The sequence below is a fragment of the Phoca vitulina genome, unplaced genomic scaffold (assembly GCF_004348235.1).
Source record: "Phoca vitulina isolate PV1807 unplaced genomic scaffold, GSC_HSeal_1.0 scaffold5, whole genome shotgun sequence".
NCBI classification, from domain to species: Eukaryota; Metazoa; Chordata; class Mammalia; order Carnivora; family Phocidae; genus Phoca; species Phoca vitulina.
This window is the reverse complement of record NW_022589708.1, coordinates 14,682,776-14,705,592: the sequence shown is the minus strand read 5'-3', so window position 1 is coordinate 14,705,592 and position 22,817 is coordinate 14,682,776. Positions and strand designations below refer to the sequence as shown.

General features: G+C 37.7%; 1 protein-coding gene across 4 annotated transcripts in view; it reads right to left on the bottom strand.

Annotated features, from left to right (window-relative positions):
• Positions 1-271: 271 nt before the first annotated feature.
• The window catches only part of UGGT2 (UDP-glucose glycoprotein glucosyltransferase 2), a 176,900-nt gene continuing 154,354 nt past the window's right edge, over positions 272-22,817 (bottom strand). For all 4 annotated transcript variants that reach the window (XM_032402739.1, XM_032402742.1, XM_032402741.1 and 1 more), the window contains 6 exons: positions 20,862-21,044; positions 18,693-18,853; positions 17,944-18,058; positions 13,908-14,024; positions 9,608-9,734; positions 272-508 (listed from right to left, as the gene is read on the bottom strand). In XM_032402739.1, the coding sequence (XP_032258630.1) occupies positions 486-508; positions 9,608-9,734; positions 13,908-14,024; positions 17,944-18,058; positions 18,693-18,853; positions 20,862-21,044 (726 nt within the window). In that variant the 3' untranslated portion in view covers positions 272-485. The remainder of the gene's footprint in view (positions 509-9,607; positions 9,735-13,907; positions 14,025-17,943; positions 18,059-18,692; positions 18,854-20,861; positions 21,045-22,817) is intronic.

The following is a 22,817-nucleotide window of genomic DNA, read 5'->3' as shown; positions in this document are numbered from 1 at the left end:
TTTTTTTTTTTTTTTTTTATTATTCAGAGGTAACCATGAGTCCTTTTCTTTCTCAGAAGAAAAAAACACAAGAGGTTTCTCTAATTTTAAATGCATTTTGCGATTAAAGAAATATGGACGCATAAGGAGGGAATACACAGACGTAGATGGTTTGATAAATCCCAATGAGGACCAGCTAGTCAGTTATGTTCTTCTACTGGGCGATCTGGCAAAGTATCACTTTAATGGGTGAAAACCCAGTGTTTCAAGCAATAAAGAAAAAGAAATAATCTAGTTTTAAATACTCGATGGCCATTTTTTATATAACTTAAACTTATTCAATACATTAAGTACATGTATTTTTAAATAATTAATATTATTTAAATTGAGGAATATGTCACTGATCTTTAATGAAAGCTCCAGAAGTCTTAGCAGTAGTTCCACACTTCCCCAGCAGGTGGCAGATTTCTTGTCATACTTTCCTCTTCTTTTCCTAGAAGCCAGTGCTAGAGCTCATCATGAGTCAAAACTGTAGAGGAAGAAAATGTATTTAGTTATTGAAATCTTAAATATCAAATTAGCTTATGAGCATAAATCTCACCAAATTAAGAGATACAGAAAAAGCAGCATAGGTGCTGACGGAGGATCCTTTCATTTGTTTAGTACCTATTTGCTTCCTTATGTGAAATGAGATTAGTTCTTTGTACATTATGGTACTTATTACATTGTATCACAAGCACTCACATTTTACCACTTAGAGGGGAGTTCTCATGGGTCACAAGGACCACATCTTTTTTATCCCTGTTATCTCTAAAGCCTAGCACCCTGCCTGGCAATGGAAGCCTTGAAAAATACTGATAGGTTACTCACCATGCACAAAGAGCCTATGGTTAACATAACGGAACAACAAAGAGCAGAAGCCATATGTGGTCCTCTTCTGAGATGGGAGAGACAAGAGCACTCAAATACTGACAGAAGCTGACACAAATGTGAGGATCAGTACTAGCGAAGACTCTTAGACACCAAAATGGTTTCTTCTTCCGCATCACTGAGCTGTCACATACTGGTTTTAAAACTAACATATTTAAAATGACATTTTCAGGCAGAAATGTATTAAAGTACAATTTAAATGCATCCTCTTCCATAATTCGAGATGTTAGACTATGTTTCTCTCTTCACTAAATTCTACTTGAGAGATAATAAAGAAATATAAAAGGGAGTAACAATGAGAATGGGGGAAGTGGTTATGAAACATCGTTGGAGCAGAGTTATGAATGAATTTCTAAAAATTGAAGACAGAACACGTAGCTGATACACGAGCACACGGCTGGGAAGAGGAGCTGATTTTCCCAACAGAGGAGAATCTCCTAACAGCAAACACTGGTGGGGCGTGAGTGAGAAGGTGAAGCAGTAACTGAAACACTGTCAGGAAAATCTGTGCCTCTCGGCTTCCCACTCTCATTCTGTCCCTACATTTCACAGAGAACTGGTCAGGCTGTTTATTCCAAGACAAAAAGTAGAAGATGATTTTTGAAAACAAAACAAAAACAAAAACAAAACTGAACAATCTACTGAGAGACAGAGATTGATTTTCATATGAGTGTCAGTGCTATTGAATAAAATGCCCTCATTTTGGCTTTTGGCCAGGCTGGTGTGTAGCATGGCCTTTATCTGTTCCGTGCCCGTACATCCAGAGAAGTCTGTCAGTTCTGCACATGCTAATGTACCTAGAGCTATTGATTAACCCTCCCACTCAGGGAAGAAGCCTATTGGAAAAACAGACATTTTTACACAGAGGAAACGCTTGCCAGCTCTCTGTATTGATCAATCTAATCTTTTACTCTTAAAAATATAAAAATAGCCAAGGATCTCCAGGCATTTGAGGAAGACCAATAGCAAAAGAAAAAAGGACCAAGATGAACAATCAACATACCCAAAAGAAATAAAGGTAACAAAGAGAACCAAAGAGGTACTTAAGATAATTCTAATATTTTCCAGATTATTCTGAAAATGAAATTCGATGAAACCATAAAACAAGAAGACACTGAAATTCAAAGGCAGCAGAGAAAAAGATCTGCAAAACTTAAGATGGGATTGCCCCCTTCAAAAAAAATCAATAGAAGTAAAAAAAAAAAAATCCCCTGAACAGAGGGGAAAATTAGGAAATATAAAAAGAAAATATAACTACAGAAATACAAAGAACTGTAAAAGACTACTATGAACAATCATACACCAAGGAACTGGGACAACCTAGAAGAAATGAATAAATTCCTAAAAACATACAACTTACCATGAATATACTGATTCATGAAGAAACAGAATACCTAAACAAACCAATTACTAGTAAGGAGACTGAATGAGTAATCAAAACCTCCTGAGAAACAAAAGTCCAGGACCAGATGGCTTCACTGGTGAATTCTACCAAACATTTAAGGAATAATTAATACCAATCCTTCTTAAACTTTTCCAAACAATAGACAAGGAAGGAACACATCTGAACTCATTTTATAAGGCCAGCATTAACTTGATCCCCAAACCAGAAAAGGACACTACAAGAAAAGAAAATTACGGACCAATATTCCTGATAAACAAAGATGGAAAAATCCTCAACAAAGTATTAGCAAACCAGATTTAACAATACATTAAAAGGATCACACACCGTAATCAAGTGGGATTTTTCCTAGAGATGCAAGGATGGTTCCACATCCACAAATCAACCAACACGACACACCACATCGACAAAACGAAGGATACAAATATGATCATCTCAATGGATGCAGAAGAAGCATTTGAAAAAACTCAACATCCATTTATGATAAAAACTCTCAACTAAGTGGATATAGAGGGGACTCTACCTCAACATAATAAAGGCCATATATGACAGGTCCACAGATAACATCATAGTCAATGGCAAAAAGCTAAAAGTTTTTCCCCTCAGATCATGAACAAGATAAGAATGCCTACCCACGCCACTTTTATTCAACATAGTATTGGAAGTACTAGCCATAGCAATTAGGGAAGAAAGAAAGGCATCCAAGTTGAAAAGAAGTAAACTGTCGCTATTTGCAGATGACATGATATTATATATAGGAAACCCTAAAGATTCCACCAAAAAACTGTTAAAACTAATAAATGAATTCAGTAAAGTGGCAGGACACAAAATCAATATACAGAAATCTGTTGTGTTTTTTTACAGTAGTACCAAACTGTAAGAAAGAAAAATTAAGAAAGTAATCTATTTACAATTGCATCAAAAAGAATACAATACCTAGGAATAAATTTAACCAAGGAGGTGAAAGACCTGTACATTGAAAACTATGAGATGCTGATAAAGACACAAATAAATGGAAAGATATTCCATGATTATGGACTGGAAGAATCATTATTATTAAAATGTCCCTACTATCCTAAGCAATCTACAGGATCAGTGCAACCCATATCAAAATTCCAACACCATTTTTCACAGAAATAAAACAAACAATCTTAAAACTTATAAAGAACCACAAAAGACCCCAAATAGCCAAAAGCAATCTTGAGAAAGAACGAAGCTGGAGGCATCAGGCTCTCCGATTTAAAACTACATCACAAAGCTATATCAAAACAGTTTGACGCTGGCATAAAAACAGATACACAGTTCACTGGAGTAGAATGGAGGGCCAAAAATAGAGTCATACAAATATGGTCAATTAATTTATAACAAAGGAGCCAAGAATATGCAATGGGGAAAGTATAGTCTCTTCAATAAATAGTATTGGGAAAACTGGACAGCCACATGCAAAAGAATGAAACTTTGCTCCATTCTTACACCATACACAAAGATTAACTCAAAATGGATCAAACGCTAAGATGTGAAACCATAAAACTCCAGGACAAAACATAGGCAGGAAGCATCCTGAGATCAGTGTTGGCAATATTTTTTGAATTTGCCACCAAAAGCAAAGGCAACAAAAGCAAGCAAAAGTAAACAAGTAGGACTACATGAAACTAAAAAGCTTCTGCATGGCAAAGAAACCATCAACAAAATGAAAAGGCAACCTATGGCATAGGAAAAAATATTTGCAAATCATATATCTGATAAGGGGTTAATATCCAAACTATATAAAGAACTCATACAACTCAATAGCAAAAAACCAATCAATCCAATTAAGAAAATGGACAGAGGCTCTGAAGAGACATTTTTCCAAAGATGATATATAAATGGCCAACAGGTCAACATCACTAATCATCAGGGAAATGAAAATCAAAACCACAATAAGATACCATCTTGTACCTGTTAGAATGGCTATTATCAAAACGACAAGAAACAACAAGTGTTAGCAAGGATGTGGAAAGAAGAGAACCCTTGTGCACTGCTGAGGGAAATGTAAATTGGTGCAGCCACTACGGGAAACATATGGTAGTTCCTCAAAAAATTACAAAAAGAACTACCATATAATCCAGAATTTTACTTCTGGGTATTTATCCAAAGGAAACAAAAACAGTAACTTGAAAAGGTATCTATGTCCTCATGTTCATTGCAGCACTATTTACAATACCCAAGACATGGAAACAACCTAAGTGTCCATTGATGGATGAATGAATGGATAAGGAAAGTGTGGGGTGTGTGTGTGTGTGTGTGTATAAAGTGAAATATTATTTGGCCATAAAAAGAAGGAAATCCTGCCATTTGCAAAAGCATGAATGGATCTTGAAGACACTATGCTAAGTGAATGAAGTCAGAAAGAAAGACAAATACTCTATGATCTTGCTTATATGTGGAATCTGAAATAAAACAACACTGAGCTCACAGATACAGAGAACAGATTAGTGGTTGTCAGGGGTGTGGGGGATGGGCAAAATAGATGAGGGGGTCAAAAGGTACAAACTTCTAGTTATAAAATAAATGTCATAGGGATATAATGAACAGCATGGTGACTGTATTTAACAATACTGTATTATATATTTGGAAGTTGCTAAGAGAGACTTTTAAAGTTCTCATCACAAGAAAAAATTTATAACTGTGTATGGTAATGAATATTAGACTTATTTTGATCATTTTGCAATACATACCAATAATAAATCATGTTATATACCTGAAACTAATATAATGTTGTATCTGTCAATTATATCTCAACTTAAAAAAAGGAAAAATAAAGAATGATAGGTCATGACCAAGCTGAGTTTAATCCTGGAACACAGGGATGATTCAGTATTAGGAAATATATTAATATAGTTTGTCATATTAATAAATCAAATATAAAAACCAGATAGTCACCTCTATTTCTGTTGAAGAGGCAGTCAATCAAATGCAACCCATTCTTTTTATTCTTTTCAAATTCTAGTTAGTTTATATACTGTGCTAAATACAATTTATTATATTACTGATAAAAACATTTATTAAAATAGGAATCAATGGCTATTTCCTCAACATGATAAATTTTTGTAGTCCAAAGCTATTATCTTACTTAATAGGAAAACACACAAAGTTGGCCAGGCAAAGTGAGAAAGAGGCCTAGTGCACTACTGTTATTTAACATCATATTAGAGATGTTAGCCAAGGGGCGCCTGGGTGGCTCAGTTGGTTGGGCGACTGCCTTCGGCTCAGGTCATGATCCTGGAGTCCCGGGATCGAGTCCCGCATCGGGCTACCTGCTCAGCAGGGAGTCTGCTTCGCCCTCTGACCCTCCCCCCTCTCATGTGCTCGCTCTCTCTCTTTCAAATAAATAAATAAAATCTTTAAAAAAAAAAAAAATGTTAGCCAAAGCGATTAGATGAGAAAAAGCAATGTGAGGTATAATGATTAGAAAGGAAGAGGAAAAACCATTTTTGTTTGCAGATGATCTTGGGAGGAAAAAAATCAAGAGAATCAACTTAAATATTACTATAAATGAGAATTCAGTGTGATCACAGAAATAAAAATTCATATGCAGAAAATAGTCTATGTACAAGTAACTGCCAGTAAGAAGATACATTGTAAGAGAAAATCCCATTCATAAATAGTAACAAAAAGATGAAATACCTAGGAACAAGCTTAAAAAGATACGTATAAAGCTTAGATGATTAAAATGTTATGATTCTTGACAAACATAAAACTGAACCTGAACATAAAGAAAGATACAACACATGCTTAAATGGGAAGAACAGTTTTCATGAAGATGTCAATACTCCCTAACCTAATTAATAAATTTAATGTAATCTTCCCTCCAGCACACTCACCCCCCAAAAAAACCCTGAAAAATTTTGACCCAGATAAGATGATTCTAAAGCTTATATGGAAAAATGAACAGGAGTACCAGGAAAACAACAACAACAAAGTAGCAATGAGGGGAGAGAAGCCCTACGCAGTATTTTTTTTTTTTTTTAAAGATTTTATTTATTTATTTGACAGAGTGAGAGACAGCGAGAGAGGGAACACAAGCAGGGGGAGTGGGAGAGGGAGAAGCAGGCTTCCCGCGGAGCAGGGAGCCCGATGCGGGGCTCGATCCCAGGACCCTGGGATCATGACCTGAGCCGAAGGCAGACGCTTAACGACTGAGCCACCCAGGCGCCCCAGCCCTACTCAGTAGTAAAACATGCTCTAAATCTTCAAAAAGGAGTGTGAAATAGGCACATGTATAGACAGAGATCAATGGAAGAGGATAAAAAATGTGCCAAATGAGACATAAATAATACAGGAATTTAGTATACGATAAAGGTGGCAGCACAAATCTCTGGAATAAAGATCATTAATTTTTTTCCAGTGTTGGACAACAATCCTCTAGAAAAAAATGAGCAAAGGAAAAGAATAAACAGTTGGAAAACAGAAGAAATTACAAATGGCCCTTAAGCATATGACAATAGCCTCAACTCCATTCATGTTATGGGTTGAACTGTTTCCCTCCAAAATTCATATGGTGGAATCCTAACTTGCAGGACTGCAGAATGTGACCTTATTTGGAAATAGAGTCTTTACAGAGATAATGAAGTTAAAATGACGCCATTAGGGTACACCCTAATCCAACATGACTGGTGTCCTTGTTGAATGAAGAAATCTGCACACAGACATATATAGAGAGAAGACAAGGTAAAGGGAGCCAGAGAGAAAATGGCCACCTACAAGTCAAGAAGAAGGCCTGGGACAGGTCCTCCCTCACTGCCCTCAAAAGGAACCAACCCTAATGACACCCGGATCTTGGACTTCAAGTTACCAGAACCGTGAGACAAATAATTTCTTTTGTTTAAGCCACCTAGACTGCGGTACTGTGTTAGAGCAACCCCAGAAAACTAATATAGCTTGCAATAAGAGAAATGCCAAAAGTTATAAAATATATACCATAGCCTTAAAAATGATTGCCTCTTTGTGTTTGAGTAAAAGACGTCTTCCAACTTTATCCTATATACTTCCATGTTGTTTTAATATTTATAACATATCTTACATTTGTAATTCAAAATTAAGTAAAAAATTCAATCTCATAAAACTTATTTTTTAATCTCTTATTTTTATACAAATACATATGTAAACATATACAAACACGCCATTTTTCTTTATGATGGGGTCAATCATATTACAAATATTATTCTATATTTTTAACTTAAAATATGCTGTCAGCAAAACACATTTATCTCAATTCTCTTGAAAGGCTATGCTATATTTCATTGTTTGTATGTAATGATGTTTATATAATCAATAGTCTATTAATGGATAAATTATTTCTTATTTCTTTTTTTAAAGTAGGCTCCATGCCCAGCATGGAGCCCAGTGCAGGGCAAGCTCATGACCCTGAGATCAAGACCTGAGCTGAATAGATCAAGAGTTGGATGCTTAACCAACTGAGCCACCCAGGTGCTCCACTGGATAAATTATTTCTATCTCATTAAAAACAACGGTAACAATCATACGTATACATATACCTTTTCTTTTTCTTTTTTCTTTTTTTAAAGATTTATTTGAATGAGAGAGAGAGAGAGAGAGTGTGTCTGTGTGTGGGGGGAGGGGCAGAGGGAGAGGAGGAGAGGAATCTCAAGCAGACTCCTCACTGAGCATGGAGCCCTATGTGGGGCTTGATCCTGCGGCCCTGAGATCATGACCTGAGCTGAAATTAAGAGTCGGCCTAACTGGCTGAGCCACCCAGGCACCCCGTCATTTCTCTTTTTTAAATGTAAATTTGTTAAAGTGAATTGCTGGGTCAAAGGGCACACATATTTTAAATTTTTATACATACCGTAATATTTCCTTAATTTATACAGCTACTGTACGTATGAGTACATGAGAGTGCTCACTTGTCAATACACTTGCTAACACTGGATATTATTAATCCTTTAACTCTTTCCAATATGATAAGAGAAACATTTCATCTCATGTTCTGTGCATTAAAAATTTTTGAGGTAATTATGTAAAATTTCATTTTTCTCTTCCTTTTACTTTTTTCCTTTTCTCCCCCTTCTCTGTCTTATCTCTTTCCCTTCAAAACAGTTATATCACACCACTTACAGAATCTTCTTCTGCATTGAAATGGTCTTAATTATTTAATTTATTAATTAAAAATACATGAGTGTGTTTTATTTTTTTAAAAAGATTTTATTTCTTTTTTGACACAGAGAGACAGCGAGAGAGGCAACACAAGCAGGGGGAGCAGCAGAGGGAGAAGCAGGCTTTCCGCCAAGCAGGGAGCCCGATGCGGGGCTTGATCCCAGGACCCTGGGATCATGACCTGAGCCGAACGCAGATGCTTAAGGACTGAGCCACCCAGGTGCCCCCGTGAGTGTGTTTTAAATACTGAACTTCTCAGAAAATAACCACACTAGTTTTTTTAAGGAATACAGAAAGTCAAGATGAAACACAATTTCATGCTTATGTGAGAAAGTTTATATATATAACATTTTTATGTTTATATTTAACATTTGAACTTCTTGAAAAAATAAAGCTGAGGAAATTAAGAATTTTATTCTGAACCACTGGAAAGAATTATTGTTCAGGATTAATATAACCTGTGAAAGTCTCTAACACGGACTAGAGCTCAGTGCTATTTTTAAAAAAGAGTAAAGAAAAACAGAGAACTAGGCACTGATGAGGAAAGAATTACGAGGCAATCAAGAAGTTTATATCAGCTTTAAAGGCATATTCAACACTTATTTGTTGAAGGTTTATGCTGAGTGATGAAATGCTCAGGTAACCACAGTTTAATCTTGGAAATGGAAGCACATCGAAACCGAATCACGCTCCAGCCCTAAGGCTGCGAGAATCAGGAACACACGGGAAATCCCTATGCTGTAGGAGATTCGTTTAGGAGATAGGAGGTAATATTTCTAGTTACTATGTAAGTCTTTTACTAAATCTCAGGGCTTGGATTTTACCATTTGGGAAATTTGATATAATCTTAAAGACAAACATTTTTTCTTTTTTTACCGCTGTGTCAGGAGGCTAATGCCACAGCACCCGGATCTGTGGTGACATGAACTGAAGTTCTATCCATGGGGGAAGAGATTCTCTATCCATGTTTTTAATTTGTGAGCTTAGTCCATACAAAAAGGAAATCCTTAATAATGTCACAAATTTCTTAAAGAAATTCTGATCTAATTTACATTTACATTTAATAAATTCACCAAGAAATGAGTTTGTAATCTATTATAATCTCAGTTAATGCAACACCACCGCAGAATGATGACTTACTTGCATTTTTCTTCTTGTTCTCAAGATGATCTAACAGTTGTCGTATCTCAGTGTCATACTCCACCCATTCTGGGACAATCCTCGCAGCAGCTTCTAGCTTGGGTTCTTTTGTTTTGGGATTATTGCACTAAAAGTTTAAATAAAGTTTTGTTAATGAAAAACTATTATCCTTGTATGTTAATTATACTTCAATTAAGGAAAGAAGGAAGGGAGGGAGGCAGGGAAGGAAGAGGGAAGGAAGGACTGACTGACCATTGTTCAGAAAACATAAAGGAAATGCTTGAGGACATTACTATGTCACTAGAGCAAACAAAACACATTTTGTAAAAAGCTGAGTCCTAAATACTAAATATTTAAAGTACTACAATTAGTTTAATAGGGAAAGGATCAAGTGAAATGACAAATCATACTTTATGTAAGCAAAAAGTGTTTAATGCAAACACCTCAATCAGAAATTTAAACAAAAATTAATTAAAAACATTCTGATGCTTAACAAGGAGTTTGTCAAACAATTCTGCAAACTGTTTTGACAAAAGGTCTAATTACATGACCATTTGTAAAAGAACATAGGAGACTACATTAATAAATATTTTCTTATCTTTTCTTTGGATTAAAGTCTGGTTTATATGCTTTATGTTTTCCACAGACAAAAGTATTTGTTAGCCTTTAGAAATTCCTTGAGTTTCTTTAGCAAAAACATTCATTCCCCTTCTTATGCCTCTGTTCTAATTAGCAACTGTGATGCTATTAAAAATCAGTTAACTAGAAAAAAAAATCAGTTAACTGGAACTCATTTGTCAAAATATTGATAGATGTGAAATTCAGAGTAGTTTATAAATCTCATGTCTAAAAATATTAACTAGTCTATCTGACAGACACAGTGGGAAACCAGTGGATTCAGATCCTCAGTCATGGTTCCAACTCCACTCTTTCTAGTAGTGCGATCCATACATTTCACCTATATGTGTGTCCATGTGTGTTTTATGTGTTATGTGTGTGTATGTGTGTGGGGGGTCCTAGTGCTTCATCATAGAGGAGGTAGATAATCTCCAGGGTTCCACTGACACAGGATCCATTTAAACTACTCAATGAACAATTGGCCCTACTATGGAGTTCCTTGGGAAATTAAAGGTTAAAAGGCAAAACGTATCATAGGAGAAGGATCTGATTCTGGATGTAGGGGACAGTCCAGCTGACAAAGGTCTGCTAATGCGCTGCATGGGAGTTGTGAGGAGAGAGGTCACAGGTGCCCCCAGAGTGTTTGGCTGAAGCCATGTGAAGAATGGAGATGCCACTGACTGAGACATGAAGGACGGTGGGAGGAGCACAAACGTCCCCAAGTTCCACAAGCCTCGCCTTTGCTCTCTACAAGGCATTCACAGAGGATGCATCTTGAAGCTCACGCTCTGTGACATTTTCTTATAGTTGCCACAGCTTGCTTTCTCCTTAATTCCTTGTGGGAAAGCTATTGGTTATAAGCCATGAACCTGCTGTCTTGATCCTTTCCTCACCAAATATTTTCAGTTCATTCCATTATGGACTTTTTCGATAGTAATAAATTCCTGAAGTAAGTGGGAAAAGAGGATTTTCTTTGCAGAAATTAACCTTACAGACAATATGTTCTATAAAGTGAAGATAATGGAAACATTTTCTTTCATTTTGTGTCAGAAACTGTTAAAAATACTATGTTTTCCTTTTTTTTTTGTGCTATAATTTTTTCCCCCTATAATCTCTATCAGTGGTACTTAAACAGGGCTATTATGCCCCTCAAGGGAGCTCTGACAAGGTCTGGACACATTTTGGGTGTCACGGCTCGGGGTGGGGTGGGGTGGGGTGATACTGCCATCTAGTGGGTAAGGCCAGGGATGCTGCTAAACATCCTACAAAGAGCAGGACGGTCCCCACAATTGCGGATTATACGGTCCTAAATGTAAATAATGCCCAGGTTGAGAAACCTGATTATTGAAATGGAGCTGAGACAGTATCCTAACATTCAGAAATGCTCTCCTTCTCACCTTCAATACCATTAATCATGCTTTCTCCTCTTCATTAGGCCATTTCCTTGGGATTTTTCTGCACTCCCTTAACTTTTTCTCCAAGAAGCTGGCCCAAATTAGCATGTTCTCTCATTTTGAAGTGTTTCTGTGGGAGGGATGGCTAGCTGTCCACCAAAATTTATGCCACCTTTTCTCTATGTAGACCCATCACTAGGAAGTAGCCCATCTGGGAATGCCATTTCTCAGCTCCTCTGACATCTAGATGTGGCCACACAACCAATTCCCACCCAAGGGGCCACAGCTTTTAGGAGTCAGGAAGCATTCCTCACACTTCTTACCTCCCCTCCAGATCAACACTTCACAACAGAAATATGATGGAAACTACATATGTCATCTTAAATTTTCTAGTAGCCACATATAAAAGGAACAGGTGAAATAAATTTTAATACTGTATTTTATTTAACCAAATATGTCCAAATTATCAGTCAATATGTAATAAATATAAAAGTTAGTAATATGAGATATTTTTACCTTCTTATTATAGTACCGAGTCTTCAAAATCTGGTATCTTATACTTTACAGCACATCTCAGTTCAGACTAGCAACATTTTAAGTGCTGAATGGACACATGTGGCAAGTGGCCACCGTCCTGGACAGATCAGCTCCAGATGGATACAGATGATGACAGGACCTCAGAGGATGAAGTAGCCCCAGGTGGATGGAGGCCGGTCCCTGAGTCATGATGGACAGGGAAGCTACTCACTGACAGAATACTCACTTAGATCTGTATTCAGGTGAGTAAGAAACCACTGAAATTTGGGGTTTGTCATAGTTAGCTCATGCTAACTATCTCTAAGTGTTAGAGATCCCAAGGAGACCTTCCGTCCCTAATGTATGAGTCACAACCTTTTACGTCCCAGCACAACCTTAACAATCTCTTAGGAGTTTCGTTATGTTCTTGACCTCTCTTTAGAACATTCCCTTGCTTTCTTCTTAACAATGCCATCTTACTTGTTTCTGCTACATTCTATCACCTTTGACTGAAACCTAACATACTGGCATGCTACTTTTTTTTCTATACATTTCTACACATACCTAGAAAAATGTCTATTTTATTGTCCTGTCTTATTTTGTTCAAAACTGTATGAATGCTAATATTTTGACAGCTTATTTTTTACTGAAGATCTTGTAAATAATTATTTAAAACTTAAATTAGCACAAAAAACAAGATGGTCAGAAAAAGAATGACAACATCTCGTGACTACCAAAGACAATAAAATATTAGAATGTGACTTTGAGACAGACTAAATAAATTAGTTTGAACTATTTCACATTTAGGAGACTTACACTGTGTAGCATAGTTAATCTACTTAAAATTAAAATGAAAAAAAATTTCTCACAAGGAAGAAAAACAGACATGTATAGGATAATTTAGTAGACACAGAATTATTTCGGTTGTCTTCATTTGGGGAAAATATTGGCAGGAGAACCAAACTGGTTATATATTAAGATAATAGTTAATCCATGAACACTTCAGGCAGCTCCTGGCCTTTCTTTCAGAAGCCCCTGAAAAGTGCCGAAAAGAGTAATGCAGCAAGCCCGAGATCGGATCCTTCGAAAGGCCTGCTTGCAAGGATGGCCCCTGGCTGGCTTCTGGGCACTTGGGTTTCAGCAGTGTTCCCACCATCCCTGGTAAGACTGGCTCACAGTGCCTAAACCCTGCCAATCCCGTGGTTTATGCTGAACCTGCTTTCCTTTTGATTGTTGGGAATTTTCAGTGTTTTTACGTATTAAATGCCTGGTCAACGCGACAGGCAGGGGGAGTGCTTGTGCGAGCAGCCCCCGCTGTAGGAATCCTGGGCCCTGGGTTCCTAACCAGCTGCCCTGGGACACAGCACCTCACCAGTGTTGTGGAATTCCCCACAGCTTACGGGGTTAAGCTGCTCTTGTGTGACTGCACAGGGAGAGGGCTCCTGGAAGCTTGCACCTGGCTTGCTCTGCACTTTGCCCCAGACACCTCTTCCCTCTGTGGACATGGATTTGTACCCCCTGGAATAAAGCACAGCCATGAGCAGGACGATATTCTGAGTCCTGGGAGTCCTCTTAATGGTTCCTCAAAGCTGGGGGTGGTCCTGGAGGCCCCTGACACAGCCCTGTACTTGGCCGACCTAAGTAAACAGAATGGTACTAACAGACGAAGCAGCTGGGTGCCACAGGGGTGCCATTCTGTCTATAAAAGAGAAACAATTCTATTGGAACACGTTCACACCTGCCTGCATGCAGAGGACAGCACGCACACTCACCAGATCAATGGTTTTGGCTCTCTGTTTGGAGTCATCATCACACCACGTTTCACACCACAACCAGTCTTGAGGAAGAGACTTAATGGCGACTTGGTAAATCATATTATTGGGAAGATCCTATGGAAACAAGTGATTTAAACAAGGAGGTACAGAAATTAGAGGGAACAAGGTCAATTAGATTAAAAACAGGTTCAAAAAAAAACATTCGCAGATCTAAGGTACTGATTTTTAGGCTATTAAATACTTAATATGACCCAATCACCTTGTGTCACGATGAACCCGTGCACTAGAACGACACCCACAGCTGTCCTGGACGTCACCCCAGGTGTCAGGGATGCAGCGGGAAGCCCAGACACCCACCACCCCACAGACCCCCAAATGGACAGGCTCCCTGCCTCCGCCTGCCCCAAAGCAGCGCAACTGGTCACCCGCACTGGGCCTGCTCTTGCCACTGCTGTCAGAAACCGCCGCGCCCTCCAGATTCGGAGGTGACCCTTCATTTCCCTGTTAGGAAACAATGTTCCAGGGATTCTCACATCCCTTCATGCTCCGAGCTTTCTAAGCAAAGACTGCTGGCACCTGGGTTAAAAAAAGTTTCTAAGGCAGATGAGCCTCATAAGTGGCAAAAGAGCTCGGAGTGCTGCCTGTAAGCACGTGCGTGACCGAGCCCAGTCAAGTCTTCGGAGGAGATGGCCATCCCTGGGTCCACAATGATTCCAGCCTCGTGAGAGACTGTGGAGCAGAACACCAGCTACGTCAGGCCCAGATTCCTGGCCCACTGAAACTGTGTTATTGCAAGCGGTTATGTTTTCAGGTAAGCCGTTAGGGAGTGATAGATAATGAATATAGGGTTGTTGCAGAATTTGGATTTTCCAAATAAAGCTGCTTACAACTATTCATGCACAAGTCTTTGTATAGACATATGCTTTTATTTCCCTTGAAGTAGAATGACTGGTCATAGGGTAGGTGTAAATTCAAATTCATAAGAAACTGCCAACTGTTTTCCAAAACGACTACAGCATTTTACCTGCTCGTCAGCAGTGTATGTGAGTTCTAGCTGCTCTGCATCCTTGTCAACACTTAGTGTGGTCAGTCTTTTTAATATCAACCATTCTAATAGTGTGTGGAACAGTTCATTGTAGTTTTAATTCTCATTTCCCTAATGACTAATGATCTTCAGCATCTCTCCATGGACTTATTGCCACTTGGTCATCATCTTTGGTGAAGGGTCTGTTAAAATCTGATTTTTTAAAATGAGATTGTTTTCTTATTAATGAGTTGGTTTTTTTTTTTAAGATTTTATTTATTTATTTGACAGAGAGAGACACAGCGAGAGAGGGAACACAAGCAGGGGGAGTGGGAGAGGGAGAAGCAGGCTTCTCGCCGAGCAGGGAGCCCGATGTGGGGCTCGATCCCAGGACCCTGGGATCATGACCTGAGCTGAAGGCAGATGCCCAATGATTGAGCCACCCAGGCGCCCCTTATTAATAAGTTTTAAGAGGTCTTTTATATATTTGTCAATTATTTTCTTATGTGAATCACACTTTTAACGGGTCTAAAAATATCTGCATAAACAAAGGCCACAGAGACTTATTTTCTCCTATCTTCTAAAAGTTTTATAGTTTTACATTATATCTTTAGATCTATGTGTTTTGAGTTAGTTTTTCCATGTGGCATGTGTTATGGATGGTAGTGTTTGTCTTGAATTAGACGTGGATGTCTAATTCTTCCAGCGCCATTTGTTTAGAAGGCTGTCCTTTCTCCACTGCACTGCCTTCACACCTCTGTCAAAAGTCAACTGTTCACATGTGTGGGTTATTTCTGGAATCTCTATTCCTATTTATGGATTAGAATGATCTATTTTTACACCAAACCACACCGTTTTGATTACAGTAGCTTTATAGCAAGTCTTGAAATCAGGCAAAATAAGTCTTCAAACTCTATTCTTCTTCAAAGCTGTTTTGGCTATTTTGGGTCTACTGCATTTCTATATGAACGTAATTTTAAAAATGCTATTAGAAATAATATCATCTTTTTAGTTTCAATCTCCAACTGTTGCTAGTAAATAGAAATACAGAATTGATTTTCATATATTGATCTTATATCTGCAGTATTACTAAATATAATTATTGACTCCATATAACTTTTTAGTAGATTATAGAGGATTGTCTACATAGATGATTCTGTCTGAAAAAAAGTTACTTATTCCTTGCCAATCCAATGCCTTTTATTCTTCTTGCGTTGCTGTACTATCTAGTACCTCTACTACATACTGAATAGAAATGATGAGTAGATATCTTTTCTTTGTTCCTGATCTTAAGGGGAGAGTATTCAGTATTTCACCATTAAGTATGTTAGCTACAGGTTTTTCATAGGTGTCTTTTTTTTAAAGATTTTATTTATTTGAGAGAGAGAGAGAAACAGTGAGCACAACAGGGGGGAAAAGCAGAGGGAGAGGGAGAAAGAATCTGAAGCAGACTCTGCACTGAGCATAGAGCCTGATGTGGGGCTTAATCCCACGTCCACGAGATCATGACCTGAGCCAAAACCAAGAGTTAGATGTTCAACCGAGTCACCCAGGCGCCCCTCATAGGTGTCCTTTATCAGGCTGAGGAAGTTCCCTTCTTGTCCTAGTTTGCTGAGAGTTTTTATTAGGAATGGATATTGGAATATATCAAATGCTCTTTTGTATTAAGCTGATCATATGGTTTTTCTATTTTTTGGTTTGTTAATATAGTGAATTATACTGACTGGTATTCTAAAATGGAATGAACCCAGGGATAAAGTCCATTTAGTTATGATACAGGGTCTCTTTTATATATTGCTGGATTTGGTTTCTTGAGATTTTTATTAAGGATTTTTACATCTGTTCATGTGGGATGTTAGTCTGTAATTTTCCTTTCTTGTAATGTCTTTGTATGGTCTTAAAGTCAAGGGAATGTTAGCTTTGTAGAATGAGTAGAATTGGTATTATTTCTTTAATGTTTGGTAGAATTCACTAATGAAGGTATCTGGGCATGGAGATTTAAACTAAACTCAGTTTCCTCAACTGACATAGGACTATTCAGACTATTTCATTTTGAGTGCATTTTGGTAGGTTGTGTCTTTTAAGTTGCTGACTAGATCAGACTCTTTCTAACTAACTAGGAACCATAGATTCTTCTGAATTGAAATATACAGATATCCTGTGTATGGGTTTGCCTTTCCTGCTCGCAGAGACTTAGCACCATTATCCAAGGGCTTACAGAGCTATCCCACTGAGAGAGGATTCCATTTAATATTGCAGTAGACCAACAGACCTACTTGACAGCAAGGAAAGGAAGCTTGGCAGGGGGCACATGACCAAGAGATCCCATGGTCCCATCTCATACTACACCACCCAGAAGCTGCTGGCCTGACAAAGCAATAGAATGATTTTTGGAGACAATACCCTGCAAGAGTGGGGTGCAGCATTATATTCTAAATCACCAACCATTATATGGTGCTGTGTTACCACATGGAAGAAAGACATGGATCTAGGGAGCAAAGAAGTGATCCTGCTTATCCTCACTCCCAGTGACCCTCTTGGGGAAGCTGTGCTTGTTATCCCCATAATTCTGGGAGATCTGGGTCATATCATTAGGTTAAGTAACTCTAGAAATTAGTTGGATATTGAGAAAAAAGGTGTTTATCTATTAGGTAAAACAAAATGTAAGGCAGTAGCCAGGTGGGACGCAGGACGAAGGGAGTTTGTCTTAAAGATCGGAGACAGAGACATATTTAACTGATGATGGAAGTGAGTAAGAAAAAGGTACGGTAAGTGAGCCAGGGCACGTGGTGGGATGAAGAGGCCTAAGGATGGAAAAGTGAAGGTAAAATATGATTAGTTTTGAAAATGTTGAGCTGAAAGTGAAAAATTATATGTAAGTCAAGACAGCTGAGATATCTAATACAAAATTGTACCAAGGGGAGAAAGAGGCTGAAAATGTCAGATTTTGAAGTCTACAGGAAGGGAACTGGAGCAGTCTGGATCCATGTCTATGAACATTCTACCTACCTGATCGAGGTTTGAAAGGCTGTTTGGATCTTGACTGAGAGCTTGGTACTGGCCCCGGAGCCTGTCTCCTGCTGCAATTCTCCTGAACTTCTTGAGATCCACCACATACAAGGCGCTGCAAAAGTGAAGAGTCTGTGGTGGCCCATGTTGTTCATGTATTTTTACTCTCCCCCAGTGACGGTCCACAGTAATGGGACTGACTTTAGATCTCCCTGGGTCTAATAATAATGAACCCTTTCATAAATTTTCTCCCCATGTCCACACTGTTTCCGAGGGGTCTGAAGTTTGTTATAATACTGTTAGGATCCATACCCTCGTAGAGTCACCTCAAGTTTTTCCAAGATACCATGAAAGTCATGGCTCTACAAAACAACAGTTTTGAAGACAGTATGCTCATTTTGCTATGTAACAAACCAGTTTATTCTGTAGTGGTGAGGAGCCTCTCACTTGAGTCCTATTACTTGGGTTTAACTGCCGGCTCAGCTATGCACTAACAGTGTAAGCCTGGGAAAGTCACATGAATGCTGCATGCTGTGGTTTCCACATCTGTTAAATGGTATCCGGATAACGGTATCTCAGAAGGCTGTCATAGGGATTTTATGAGTTAATACATGTAAAGTCTTGTAAGAGTGACTGTCATGCCATAAACACTAACTGGTTGCCATTACTGTCTGATTTCTAAGAAAACTGAGTATTGTGATCCAGTAAGTTATTTAGTTACTAAAAAGTAAGAATATAAATTTTCTTACCTAATATGGTATTTCCTTCTTAAAAGATGTGATGCCCAGTATCCTTTTTTCCAGAAACGATATCCATCCATTTCAGTGCGGCTATCACAAAATGGAGTATACCCATAAGGTGCTCCACCCAGATCGAAATCTCGGAGTTCTTTTAGGTCATGTCTCACAATCTAAATAATTAAAATAGTTTCTCTGATGAAGACTATAAAATAATATAATATTATGTTGTTATAATATAATAAGCCCTTTTTATGTGAATCTCAAATCATCACCTGATTGTAGAAATAAAGAGAATTGTGTTTTTCTCACAGCTCTTTCAAGTGGTAGGGAGTTTACTAAGTTCCTTTTTCTCTTGTTCTTACAGGTGAAAAGAAACCAGGGCGCCTGGGTGGCTCAGGTGGTTAAGCGTCTGCCTTCAGCCCAGGTCATGATCCCGGAGTCCCAGGATAGAGCCCCAAGTTGGGCTCCCTGCTCAGCAGGGAGTCTGCTTCTCTCTCTGCCCCTCCCCCTGCTTGTGCTCTCTCTCTCTCTCTCACTCAAATAAAATAAAATTTTTTTAAAAAAAGATGAAAATAAACCTAAAATGTATATGCCTAGTCTATACAACAGTGGTCTTACTCATTAATAAGAATAGTTTCTGTCATTTTATTTTTTAAGATTTTATTTGACAGAGAGAGTATTTGACAGAGAGAGCATGAGTGGGGGAGGGGCAGAAAGGGAGAGGGACAAGCAGACTCCCTGCCAAATGCAGAGACCGACACAGAGCTTGATCCCAGGATCCTGAGATCATGACCTGAGCTGAAGTCAGAGCCACCCAGGAGCCCCTTGTTACACGACTTTAATCAATATAGTTTAAACAAAATGTATTTTGGGAAGAAATGAAGTATTTCACAAGTACATCACTCTTAGTTTATCAAGATATAGATTAATAATTAAAAATCATTTTATGATAAATCTCTATTATTGTAATATTGGCAAATATTAGTCTGAATGATAAAAACCTCTTGGTTACCCTCAGTGGCTTTAATGAAATAACAGTAAGTTCTTTTTTTTTTTTTAAGATTTTATTTATTTGAGAGAGAGAGCAAGCACAAGCAGGGGAAGGGGCAGAGGCGGAGGGAAAGAATCCCAAGCAGACTCCACGCTGAGCCTGATGCAGGGCTTGATCCCATGACCCTGAGACCGTGACCTGAGCTGAAACCAAGAGTTGGATGCTCAACTGCACCACCCAGGAGCATTTTTTAACAGACTCAGGCCTGCTGGAAAATATCACTGTGTAAGTTGGGGGAAGATAGGAGAAATATATTTTATGTTAGATGGTATGTTTGGAAGTGCCTAGTTCATTACCTACATTTGCCTGTTTTCTTAGTTTTTAATTATAATGTTTCATATTTATCACTTTGGAAAATACTACAAAAATAATAAAAGTTTACAATATAAGTAAATCCTAATATAGGATTTGAAAAATATACTTTTTGCCCTAAATAGAAATTGTACTAACTTGTACACTTAATTTATATAATGTTACTATTTACATTTTACTGTTCTTAAAAATTCTGTGTATTTTTCAAATATTTTTTCCCATTAATGATTACAAAGGCATGCAAAGGAGGGAAGGGGAAAAGTCATAATTTTTGGATATATAAATTTTGAAAGCTGAGTACTATAATGGCTTTTGGGGGCCAAATTTGGGACTTTTTTTCCCCTTAAGTGGTAGAATGAGGAGGATTTGGCTAATGCCCACGAATACCGTGGGAGGTTCAGAAGGAAAGGAGAGATGTCTGTAATCGTTAATTTTTTCAGCAAGAAGAAATAGCTCATTTTAAATAAGCAGCTCATATTCATAGGAACTCAGACTACTTTTATTGTGACTAGTATCAGTACTTATTTTTTAATTACCAAAATTAAAAAACTACTATTTCAGAGAGAAAACTGCAATGTCCTAAATAGTAAATGGTACTTCTTGTGATACAACATTTGATTTTCCCCTGGAATTCTGACAGTTTTGTTTTGTTTTGTTTTGTTTTAAAGACGCTTTCCTTATGTATGTTGTATATTTTTATGTAGCATGGCAACAAAGATAATAATGAACACCAGCAATATAAACTGAGCCCTACACTCAAACAGAAGTGCAGAAAAAGTTTAAGTACTACTAAAAACAACAGTTAATCTTATTACCTGGTCAGCATCAACAAAAATGATTTTGTCCACCGCTAGAGGAAAAAGGACATCGAGGAAAAGAATTTTGTAACCCCAAATGATCCTCTGTTTTTCAGTCTGCTGATGAAGCCAGCTGGGCCATTTATACTGCACTAGTTCATACTGGAATCCATACTCCTCAGCCATGGGAGGAATGACCTCCTAAAAACGTACACATACACACAAATCAAAGAATATGTTCAAGGAAGAGGAAGTAGTTTTTGTTTTAGAGAAAAAAATCAACATTTTAAAAAGCAGAGTTTACTATAAATTGTTACAAATGACTTGGTAAAATGCCTAAACTACTTCTACAACTTATACCTACTAATGAGGAATATGGAAATGCTGACAAATATAAAAATACAAGTATACATGAAACTATATAATCTACTGACATTAAAAAATAGGTACACCATATTGAATAGCAAGTTTATTAAGTAAAAAAAATGTTCCCCTAGTTTTTACTACCAATGTTTGACCTGAGAAAGCCTGACTATACAAGGAGAAGCGTCTGGATCTTGGGACACCGATGCGTCACACGGTTCGTGTGTATGTCAACATGCTGGCTGCTCAGACAGACACAACAGGAAGAGGGGGTGCAAAAACCCACAAAATGAGTTGTAAAGTGATAAATTAGGTTTTCTACATGAGTTTTATGTTTGAGATTTATGACCTATTTAATTCAAGAATTAAAAATACAGGGTAGTCCTTATGGTTCTGGATGTTTGGTATTTGGTGCATAGTCTTACAGACTTAGAGTATCTTATTCTGTTTAAAGCAGAGCAGTTAATGAAATGCACTGTTGGCTAAGTTTGGTTCATGAGCCCCAAACTGAGAGGGAGAGTGGTAAAGGTGGGGGTGGGGAGGGAGATGGGTTAGCAAACAGAGAATTCACTTTTTCCTTCTCAGTTCTCATTTGTAGCTTGTTGCTGGTTATACACCTAGTTTAATTTTCTTCCTGCTTTTGTAAGAATAGTATAGATTTAAATTACGTTCCTTAGTGTAAGCACTGGTTTTATCTGTGAACTGAAATGCTGCAATTATGGCTAGAATGGTTGCTGATAATCATTGTTTTGATTTCAAAACTAAAAAATATATATATATATATTAGGAGAAAGTAGAAAAGCTCTCTAATCAGCAAATATGCATTAATATTTTCACTGAGCATGCACTAGGTGCTAGGCACTATTTTAGGGCCTAGAGATACAGAAGTGAACAAAACAGATATAAATCATGGCCTTCATAAAGCTTACATTTTAGAGGTGGTAGGTAGAAAATAAATGAAAGAGTAAGTCATCTATAGAACATAGTGCTAGGGGAAAAGTAAAAGGGAGGAAAGCAGAGTGAAAAATCAGAAGGGACTAATTTCAGATTGTGTGGTCAGGAAAGGATTATTCCCTAAGTAGGTATAATTCATCAAAGATTTGAAGGAAGAGAGAGATGTTTTGAAAACTGGAAGGAAAGGATCTAGGGTACTAGTAATTTCTGTATAGGACTGCTGGTTACACAGGTGTTTTAACTTTGTAAAAATTCATCAAAGCTGCACACTTATGATTTGTACACATTATACTTCACTGAAAGATTTCAAAAAGATAAACATTTTGCGGGAAAGGAACGAAATTCCCAAAAGAAAAAAAATATTATTTCAGATATGCTATTACTTTTGGCCACATGGTAGAACAAGAACTTTATGCAGGCACAGCATGTATTTCTAGAATGGTATCACTGCCCGCTAAGAGAATCTTCAGATTGTACTAGCTCAGTTTATGTAGAATTAATCCCAGCATGCAGTGTTTGCCTAGTAGGATAACATCAAAAATTCGGTAACAAACTAGTATGACTTCTTGTTTGTATTTATAGGTTCTTTTTCAGTTGTCTTCTGCTAAATGAGCACACGAGGTGGCACTCTTGGTGGTGGTGGCGGGAGAGGATGTG